The sequence below is a fragment of the Manis javanica genome, chromosome 15, assembly GCF_040802235.1.
Source record: "Manis javanica isolate MJ-LG chromosome 15, MJ_LKY, whole genome shotgun sequence".
Taxonomy (NCBI): domain Eukaryota; kingdom Metazoa; phylum Chordata; class Mammalia; order Pholidota; family Manidae; genus Manis; species Manis javanica.
In genome coordinates, this window is record NC_133170.1 from 79715884 (window position 1) to 79726511 (window position 10628).

At 50.0% G+C, this 10628-nt stretch overlaps 1 protein-coding gene across 1 annotated transcript; it reads left to right on the plus strand.

Annotated features, from left to right (window-relative positions):
• Window positions 1-1238: 1238 nt before the first annotated feature.
• On the plus strand, window positions 1239-8249 carry CRYBA4 (crystallin beta A4). Its single transcript, XM_017641540.3, has 6 exons — window positions 1239-1307; window positions 1971-2021; window positions 2680-2798; window positions 4550-4691; window positions 6189-6331; window positions 7923-8249. Exons 2-6 carry the CDS (start codon window positions 1983-1985, stop codon window positions 8068-8070), a joined length of 591 nt encoding a protein of 196 aa, XP_017497029.1. The 5' UTR covers window positions 1239-1307; window positions 1971-1982; the 3' UTR covers window positions 8071-8249.
• The last annotated feature ends 2379 nt before the right edge of the window (window positions 8250-10628 follow it).

The window sequence follows — 10628 nt, forward strand, 5'->3', positions numbered from 1 at the left end:
GCAGTGGTGATGGGGACACATAATGCTTTTCATGTTCTGGAGCCATTCCAGAGAGGCATGTACTGCTCATGGGTGATTCACAGTTACACTCAAAATACCCTATCTCTTAGATGAAGCCCAGTTTACCTTGTTATACCCATTTTACCCAGGAGGAAATTGAGGCTCAGAGAGATGCAGTAACACCCTCCAGGTTACCCAGCCAGCGAAGAGGGGGTTGCCAACCTGGGCTGCCTGGCTGCAGAGGCTGCATCCTTAGCCTTTAATTTTCATAACAGCTCTTCACCAAAGTTACACATTTGACTGAGATTCATTTAACCCTCCCAGGGGGAATGTTGCCATTTTACAGGCTGTGAGCCAGGATCAGACGTCTCCAGGGCACCCAGGTGTCAACAGGCAGGGCTGGATTTCACCCAGAGAGACTTGGTGTCCAGCCATCCTCTTCCTACAGTGTGAGGGCTCCTCTTAGGTCAGGTTGGAAAGTGGAAATGTGGGGACAGGGCTCCCAAAGTGAACTGTACAAACTGTGGATATTTGGCAGGTACGCTACAATTTGTAAAGCACGTTCACACCTGCCAGCTCCTTAGTTCTGCCCTCAGAGCCACTGGGACTCCTATCTGGGCTTTGTGGGCCCTGGCCTGGCCTGGCCTGGCTCCCTCCTTCAGGGCCCCTGAACTCCAGCCTAACTGGTCCACCAGTTGCCTGTCATGTATGTGCCCCAAGTTCCTGCCTCTACACTTTGGCTTTAAAAAAGCATTCCTTCCATCTCACTGTATACAAATCCTCCTTGCCCTTTGGAGTCCAGTTTATATGCCACCTCCAACATTAAGCCTACCCTGACTGCCCCCACTGAAAGAGGGGGCATGGCGGGGGAAATGTGTAGGTATTTGTTGAATGTTTACTCTTTGACCTCACAAGAACCTTGTGATGTAGTTTATTCTTGTCCCATTTTTATAGGCAGAAACTGAGGAGAAATGACCTGGGCGGGGATGAAGTTTTTGGACCCCTTGTCCAGTGCCCATTTGTCTGCTCCAGTCAGGAGTCCCAGGGAGCTGATGAAGGTAGACCCTCCCCTCCGCCTTCTTCCTGGCTGATCCCTGAGGGAGGCAGCCTGCCCCCTTCCCTCTCAGCTGAAGCCGATGCTGCTGACACCTCTGGGTTGGGGCTTCAGCCAGGGCTGGCTTTTGTTTCAGCGGCTCATTTGCTGAGTCCAGACTTCGCCTCCCAGGGGCCCTTTCCCCTCCCTGCCTATAAGAGCCTGATCGCAGCTGGTCCCAGCAGGTTCTGGCATTTTCTCTGGGTCCGTCTTGGTAAGTACCAGCCTTGGAGGAGGGGTGGACAAGGTCCTAACTGAGTATCCTGGGAGGTGGGAGTCCAGGACCCCAGTCCTGGGGATGTCACTGGGTCATCCTCATCCTAACCAAGCCCAGGCCCCAGACATCAAGACCAGTACCTGTGACTTCCATTTAAACACCAAATTATTCCTATAGTCCTCTTGCTTCAGTATCTACCCTTACAGTCACCTCTTTGGACGAGGTGCTGTCTTGAGGAGGTTCTTTTAAGCTGAGCACCTTGGCACTTGACAGGAAGAGACCTAGAAAGGGGTGCTGGGACTTCAGATATTCCAGGCCGTGTCTTCCCAGGCTCTAAGGGTGGGAAGGCTCTAAGTGACAGGGTGGCGCATCCCATCAGCAGCCACAGAAATTTTTCTATGACGAGCAGATAAAACAATACAGAGCAGGGCTCAGTGGCAGTGGGTCCCAGAATGGGTAAGTTCTGAAACGGTGGCAAGATGGAAATAAGGGAGATGGCATTTGGTCACAGATAGAAAGGGAAGGAGAGCTTCAGGCCAAAGTCACTTTGTCCCTAGCCCAGTCACATCTGGATCCCTCTCCTGCCCAAACTAGACTTTAGCACCAGGGAGGAGAGCAGCAAATCCGGGCAGAAGGTTCTCATGCTTTTCTCTTGTGTAGGAAGCAGGCAAAATGACCCTGCAGTGCACCAAGTCAGCAGGACACTGGAAGGTAGGAAGAGGCATGGCGGGGGGCATGGTATTGGAAAAGTGGGGGAGTAGGGCTTAAAGCCAGACCTGGAGGACCATCCCCCATTCCCACTGCCACTGAATGCTCACTTCACCCCCTGGGGGGTGTTATGAGGGCCCATTTCACAGGAGATGTAATCGAGGCTCAGAAGGGGGAGGGGACTTGCCCAAGGTCATACACAGGGGGCTGGATTTGAACTTGAGTCTTCTGGTCCCCAAATTAACCAACAGACTCTCTGGCAGAGGTGGCAGACTAGTGATTGCACATAGTACTTGGGCATGATTTCTTTGACCTCTGTGTTAAAAATTCCTTAAAAATTTGTCATCAGACTCTTAAAACCTGTAGAGTCTACAGAAAAGTCAAGATACAGGGATTGTCTTAAGACATTGGAAAGCTGGGCTTGCATTCCCACGTGGCAACCACAGGTGGCGCTGAGCAGAGGCCACCTGTTTATGAGGGGTCTGCGCTTTCCAGCGGCTTCAGTCTGCACTCTCCATGGCTGCCTGGTCCCCTGAAGGCATCGAGGGTTGCAGTCCCTGCTTTAACGGCCCCACCCTACCCTGAGACCTGAGCTCAGTCCCTAACCTCTCACCCCCCACAGGGCTCTGATGTGGGTCTTCGCTTTTTCTCTCTGTCATAGATAGTGGTGTGGGACGAGGAGGGCTTCCAGGGCCGGCGGCATGAGTTCACCACCGAGTGCCCCAGCGTGCTGGAACTTGGCTTTGAGACTGTGCGATCTTTGAAAGTGTTGAGCGGCGCGTGAGTCCAGGGGATTGGAGTCAGGAGTCGGGGTGTATGAGACAGGAAGGGACCTAGAAAGGGGTGCTGGGACTTTAGATATTCTAGGCCGTTTCTTCCCAGGCTCTAAGGGTACCCATGTACCTTCATTGGGTCTGATGATCTGGGGGAGTGTGCAGGACAGCAGGGCACAGCTAAGCAGGTTGTGCACTGCCCAAATACAGGGGGCACTGTTCACATGGATCATGCTCACTGCATGAGGCAGCCTTGCAGGGGCAGAGCTTTAGAATCAAGTGTTGGGTCTGAAATGTGTCTCACAGGCATAAATTGAAAACCAGCATCACTTACCAAAAGTAGATGCTAACTATAAAAATAAATGTAATTAAAAGTAATGCTTTTAATCTTTAGTTGAGCATTGTTGCCTGACCAAGGCTCAGAGTATAAATTCTCTTAAAAAAAAAGAGAGAGAGAGAGAGATCAATGAGATGCAGAGAGGTGTTAAGGACAAGCTAATATCATACTGGGACTTCCAGATCAGCATCTTTCAGTAGAACTTTCTACAACGATGGAAATGTTCTGTATCTGCACTGCCTGATTTGGAACCACTGGTCAATGTGACCACTGAGGACTTGAAACCTTGCTCGTGTGACTAAGGAACTGAGTTTTAAATTTTATTTAATTAAAATGGACTTAACTTTGATTTGCTGCACATGGCCAGTAGCTGGCCTATTGGAGAAGTTTCTAGAAGTTTGGAAAGTACATTGAAAGGACAACAATGTTCTCTGTGGTTTGGAATCACTTCATGTGAGGCCTGTGGGGGCCACCTAAGGTTATCTTGGGTGGGATTTATGCATTTTACATCAGGGCAAATAATCTGTTCGTGTTATAGTGTTTTGGTTTTCTGCTTTGTACAGGTGGGGAATTGGGGTGCAGATGGGAGCTGCGACATGTCCAGGGATATGTCCAGCAGGCCAACAGGTTTAGCCAGGAAGGACACAACAAGCTCAGACTTACTACTCACGTAAGACAGTTTATCATATGTACATGGCAAATACAGGGTCAGCGTGGTGTCAGCCTCCAGGTCCCTTGTCCCACAAGACAACACCAAAAGGAGCCAGATGACAGCGGGAGTGGTGGGCACCCTGCGGCTGGGGAGCCGCTCCACCCTTCGGCTGCAGCCTGCTGACATACCCTCCAGGGACGCAGCTGGGAAGTCCCATATCTTGTGGGAACCAGCGGCAGATGAGCAGCGGTCTCATGGAAGACCCCTCCAGAGGGGAGGTGGGGAGAGACGGCTTTGTGGCAGGTTCTTGTAAGACTGCCTATCTCCCCAGTTCCTGGAGGATCCTTAGGAATCCCGCCAAGATGTAGGTGGGCCTGTGCTCAAGTTGTATCTCCTTGGCCAAGAGGGCCACGTGCAAAGTTGTCAGACACCTGCAGAGGGACCTCCGCCTCAGAGACGCACAGCATGGCAGTGGGTTGATGGGTCTGGACTGGGCTTCACCCCCTCCGTACGGTGGAGGTTTGCGCTGGATAATTCTGCTACGGGGGGCTGTCCTTGGCACTGCGGAGTGATTAGCAGCATTCTGGCCTCTACCTATTAAACGCCAGTTTGCAAACACCCTCTCCTCCCTCCTCCCAGTATGGCAATGAAAAGTGCCCCCAGACTTTGGTTAACGCCTCCTTGGGGGCAAAGTCACCCCTGACAACAATTGGTCTAGAACTCAGGGGTGGGGTTCTTACCTCTTGTGCTCTCTACCCTCTGTCCGCAGGTGGGTGGGCTTTGAGCACGCCGGTTTCCAGGGGCAACAGTACGTGCTGGAGCGGGGCGAGTACCCGTGCTGGGCTGCCTGGGGCGGCAGCACCGCCTACCCCGCCGAGAGGCTCACCTCCTTCCGGCCGGTGGCCTGCGCTGTGAGTCCTGCCACCGCCTCCCCCCAGGGAGCCCTGAGCCCCAGTGGTGGGAGCTTGGGAACTGGCTGCCCCAGAGTCCAGATTCTCATGTCCCGTCTGCAAGCTGTGTGACACACAGTCCCTCCCCTCTCTGAGCCTCGGTTTCCTCATCTTGAAATGGAGCCACACTACCTCCGTTGTGGGGAAGAATGTACAGCACCCGGCAGAGCCTGCCACAAACTCTGGGCCCGCCGCAGCTTGGGCTGGGATAGGAGCTCCCTCCACCTTTGCATCTGCCATTCATAACTCAGAGATGCTGGGAGAGGCTGGGGGCCGGCGATGGCAGAGTGAGGTGGGGGAGGGACGTTCCATTTCTTGTACCTGAGTCATTCTCCGTGTTCCTGATTTTATCTTTCAGCTGCTGTTTATAGAGTATGGGTGGAGGTGGGCGTTCTTATCCCCATCTTACAGATGGAAAAACCGAGGCTGAGACCAGTGTATTTTTTCCCCCCTCAAAAACAACTTTTGTTGATTTAAAATCCCACGAGGCACGCATATTTATCATTTCAAGTTCAGAAAATAACCTGATACGGTGGACTGAAAAGATAAAAATCACTCATACCCACATCTCTGAGAACGAAACCCACTGTAACAGTGCCGGCCATTTCCTCTGGTCTGGTTTGTTATCCCCAAATTATACCTATTTGCAACTGATACCGATATCCATGTCTACATCTATATATCTATACACACACATATAATTTGTTATAAAAAACAGAATCACAATGAACTTAGGGCTTGGAAACCAACTTTTCTCACTGGGCAAATATATCACAAGCCCCCTCCTCAGTGATTAAATCTCGGGTACAGTGTCATTTCTCACAGTTCCCTAGCGTTCCGTTTTGCGAGTAAGGTCATTTGTTCATTTATTCCACAAATGGCCCTGGCACTGGGCCAACAGAGGGGACCCGCAGTAGATGTGACATTTGTCAAATCCGATTTCAAGCAATTCACAAAGTCTGATTTCATTCAGCTCTCAGAACCATCTTGACAAGTAGAAATGGTTAGTTTCACTTTATAGATGCAAAAGCAGAGGCTCAGAAATGCCGTGTGACCTGTCTCAGCTCAGTCAGCTGGTAAGTGGAGAGTCAGGATTTGAACCCGTATCTCCACAGTCTTCTTCTTACCTCAGTTTACCACTTTATCTCCTTGTGGGACATTCGGGTTTATTCTTTATTATCATTCTTTATTGTTATTCCCAAGGCTGGGATTAACACCCTTGCAGTGTATTTGTTCCATGATTATTTTCTCTGTGGGAGTTTCTGAAAGGAGAATTTCTGGAAGGGCGAATGGTATACCTCTTGTAAGGCTCCACGTGCCTGTTGCCTTCTTGCCCTTCCAAAAGGTTTGCAAGGAAGGCTGCCTTGGGAGGTAAGAGCAGGGATGTGGGGGCCAGAAGCAGCTCCTGGGTTTCCAGCCGGGTGCCTGGAGGTCTGACGCTGTTTTCTGTGCCTGCAGAACCACCGCGACTCCAGGCTCACCATCTACGAGCAAGAGAACTTCCTGGGCAGGAAAGGAGAGCTGAGCGATGACTATCCCTCCCTCCAGGCCATGGGCTGGGATGGCAATGAAGTGGGCTCCTTCCACGTCTACTCCGGGGCGTAAGTGGTCCCGAGGTTCTGCTTGACAGGGAAAAAGAGGATGCTGGGAGGCGTAGGGACACCTCCTGTAAAAACTGTGTGCTGGGGACTTTGGGGTTCTGACGCCCACACTCCAGAGGAGGACGCCGAGGCACAGAGAGGTATCAGGCAGGATTTGTGGGACTGCAAGTGGTGGACACCCACATCAAACTGATATTAAGCTCAAAGGAATTTATGGGTCCCTGTCATTAGTTTCAGGCACAGCTGGATCCAGGAGCTACAGAAGGGATCTTTCTCCCCATCTTGCTCACCCTGTGGCTATATTCTCAGGCATCCTCTTCCCATGTGAAGGCAAGATGGCAGCTTCATCCTTATATTGCAGCCAGCGACAGAGAATGTCTCTTCTTCAGTGATTCCACCGAAAGTTCTAGGAAAGGCTGTCATGGGTCATGTGCTCAACTCTGAGCCAATTAGCCGGCCACAGGCATAGAGTGCTCTGATTGGCTAGGTCCCACGTGCGCATTGCTGCCATGAACATTTTCCCACAGTGCTTGAGATGGGGAGGGGCGACAGGATCTGCCACCAGAAAAGGAGAGACGGGATGCCCATAAAGAAACACATGTGGCTTGACTGACCTGCTCCAAGTGCAAGCAGATGGGTAACTGAACCCGGCTTCAAGGACCCACTGACCCTCCCGTCCTTCTCACCCAGCGAGTGGCAGGGGAGGCTGAAGTGTGAGGCCTCTGCTTAACGAGGCTGTCAGAGCCACCTTTAGAGGTGCTTTCGGCTCCTGGGAGGCAGGGAAGGATGTGGGAGGTAGGCTTTTGTGCTTTTTGCTTTAGTTTTTAGTTTTCTCAGGAACCATCAGGGAATCCTGTTGCTTCGGAGTAGGATGGACCGCTTCTGATTCTTGGGTCTACTTTCCTCTTACGGAAAGGGAAGTGGAAACTCAGAAAATGAGACACCAATTCTTGTCTGGTGTTGAAAAACAAGGGTCGATTAAAACAACAATAGCCCTTTCCTTGGAAGGGCCTCTGGATAGGGGAGGAGGGGGAAGAATAGGACTTCCACCTCCTTCCCCTCTCCCTCCCTCCCTTCCTTCCTTCCTTCCTTCCCTCCTTCCCTCCCTCCCTTCTTTCCATCAAATATTCACTGAACCCCTCTGTGCCATGCATCGTGCTAGGCACAGGAGGTAACAATGAATCAGGCACACACCCACCCTACACCCAGGAGCATACCTGCTGATGCAGGAGGCTGACATTTTACAAATAATCTGATAATGATCTAATTATGTGACAACCACAGAGGGACAGTAAGGGACTGTGGGCTGATTGGGAGAACAAGTCAGACTGCCTTGATGAAGATAATCAAACTGGCATCTGAAAGATCAATACAACTTGGTCAGGCAAAGAATGGCTGGAATGGTGTTTCTGGTGGAGGGAACAGTATGATCAGAGGCCCAGTGGTGCAGCACTGGGCACAGGGCACATTGTGGGCACTGAAGGAATGCCAGGATGGGTGGGATGCGTCTGCAGCACTGGTGCCTCTGTCCCTGTCTTGATCGCCTTGCCGGGGCCTCTCTATGCACCAGTCCGACTCTTCCCTCCCACAGCTGGGTTTGCTGCCAGTTCCCTGGATACCGAGGTTTTCAGTATGTGCTGGAGTGTGACCACCACTCGGGGGACTACAAGCATTTCCGGGAGTGGGGCTCTCATGCCCAGACCTTCCAGGTGCAGAGTGTCCGCAGGATCCAGCAGTGAGCGGGAGAGCCAGGGCTGAGGAGCACACGGGTGCCCGTCTGGAGCAGAAGAGCTGCGGAGCTGTTGTGTGCCCTCTCCTCTGCCTCCCCCTGTAACCCACGTGAATACGGAACCCATGCGAGCCAGTCCCTGCACAGTCAACATGAAAAACTGAAAGTAATAAAAAAGGTCAAGTGGTACCTTGTGCTTTCCAGTTTTATTAATCCTTTCCAAAAACAAATTTTTAGCTTTGTTAATTTTCTCTTTGTTTTATTTCACTGACTTTAACTCTTATCTTTAATATTTTCTCCCTTCTGTTTACTTTGGATTTACTTTATTTTTTGATTTTCAAGCTTTTAAACTCTTGAGTCATTAGGCATCTGTGTTTTTCCCTCAAACAGCCATTTAGAGCTATTAATTTCCCTACAAGTGTTGCTTTAGCTGCTTTGCACAGATTGAATTTGATGTGTTTTCATTATCATGCAGTTTGATATTTTCTAGTTTCCCTTGATTTCTTCCTTGACCCATTGGTTATCTTAAGGCATACTACTGGAACAATTTGCGATCTTCTAGATATTTTATTGTTATTGATTTGTTGTTTAAGGCCATTGTGGTCATAGAATATACTCTACAATATTTCAACACTCTGAAGTGTATTGACACTTATTTTATAGCCCAGTGCATGATCTGTTTTTGATAGGCTTGAATGTGCACTAGAAAATTATTTAAATTCTGCGGCTCTTGAATGTAGTGTGCTGTAAATGTCAGTTAGGTCAAGTTGGTTGATTTTTCTATATCCTTGTTGACTTTTTAAACATTGTTTTTTTATCAATTACTGAGAAGGGCTGTTAACATCTACTATGATTTGGATTTATCTGTTTCTACCTTTAGTTTTGTCCCTTTTTGCTTTCAACAATTTTGGTGCTCTGTTACTAAGTGCACATATATTTATGATTGCTGCCTTCCTGCTAAATTGCTCCTAGCTTGTGTTTGTTTAAAGCCATGCATAGAGGGTGCCAGTTCTGTCCTCTAACAAAACTCCTCATATTCCCTTCTCCCCAATCCTCTCTCTACCCTCAATTCTCTCTATGCACACTACCCTGGAGTCTCATCTAACACCCTCCACCTTCCAAAGAATGTCTTTAAAACCAAGAAATAAACTCCCATTCGACTTGCAGTCTCGGTGGCAAGACCCATCTCTTCCTCTGGCTCTTTCCCCCTCTCTCCTCCCCTCCTCACTCTTTCCTGGTCCTTCTTCACAAAGATTGTCTTAACAATCAGAAGCCGTCTGGCTCTTTCTCCTGACCGTCTTCCTCCCCAGTAAGCCTTAAAGAGACAGGAAGGGGTGGGGTTCTGAACACCCTGCTGGAAAAGATAACATTATCTGCCTCAGGAAGGGGAGGGAAGTATTTAGGAACATTTGCACTTCAGTCATTTTTAACCCCTCAGTGGCTCACCCCACTCATTCAAAAGACAATATGCCCAGGGCCTGCTGTGCACCAGGCCCCAGCAAACGTTAAACAAGACACATGAAGTCCTTTCTCTCACCAGTGGGATGGGGGAAGACAGACAAGTCTACAGTGGATCGCAATATCCTGTGATTAAGAGCTGTGGTGGGGGAAGCAGGGGCCGTAGGGCTGGGATGGAGGATGAGAGGGGTGTGGGGGGAGGCCACCTCTCCTTGGTGCTTATCTCTACTCAGACATCCCTGGATATCCTAATCAACCCCTCCACGTGGACATCTAATGCACATTTCAAACAGAATCCATGCAAAGCTGAAGCCACATTTTCCAGATGTTCAAGCCAAACCTTATGAGTAACCCGTAACTCTTTTCTCTTTCTCTCACACTCCATAGTCCAATCCACAGGCAAATCCTGCCGGCTGGATCTTCAAAACATACCAGACCTCAGTTGCTTATTCCCACCCTTGTAGCTACTACACTGGCCCAAGCCATCCTCTCCTCCCTCCCCTTCACAGTCCCCATGTTGCCCCTTTGCCCATGAGCACTCTGCTCACCCGGCAGCCACAGTGGTCCCGTAAGGCAGATTTTGTCACTTCTCTGCCCCAAACACCCTCACACTTCGCATCCCATTCCAAGAAATAACAAAACATTTTTTTTCCTAGTCCTGCAAGACTGACCACCATCTGCCGCCCTTGTGGCCTCTCTGACCTCATATTCCTATAGTAACTTTTCCTTAAATATGCCAGGGGTATTCATTTGCTATATGTGCTAAAATAAAGTAACCTGGGTGTTTGAAAATAGACTTGGTGGCTTAAACAACAGATGTTTATTTCTCACAGTTCTGGAGGCTGCAGGTCTGAGGTCAAGGTGCCGGGAGTTTCCAGTGAGACCTCTCCCTCTGGCTGGCAGGTGGCCACCTTCTCTCTGTGCCCGCAAATGGTCTTTCTTCCCTTTCTTATAAGGACCCAGTCCTAGTGGTTTGGGACTTCAGCCTCATGGCCTGGGATGGGGGTTGAGCCTGGCCACCATATTTCAACCGTATGTGACTTCACTCTGAGCCTCTGAAAGGCCCTGGATGTAGGGGGCTTGTACCCCTACAGTTGTACCCACTACAGA

What these genes read in the sequence shown, in the direction of transcription:
- CRYBA4 (XM_017641540.3), top strand. Translation starts at nt 1,983, where the DNA reads ATGACCCTGCAGTGCACCAAGTCAGCAGGACACTGGAAG. An exon ending in AGTCAGCAGGACACTGGAAG is followed by an intron (nt 2,022 to 2,679) that starts GTAGGAAGAGGC and finishes TCTCTGTCATAG; the next exon opens with ATAGTGGTGTGGGACGAGGA. An exon ending in TTGAAAGTGTTGAGCGGCGC is followed by an intron (nt 2,799 to 4,549) that starts GTGAGTCCAGGG and finishes CTCTGTCCGCAG; the next exon opens with GTGGGTGGGCTTTGAGCACG.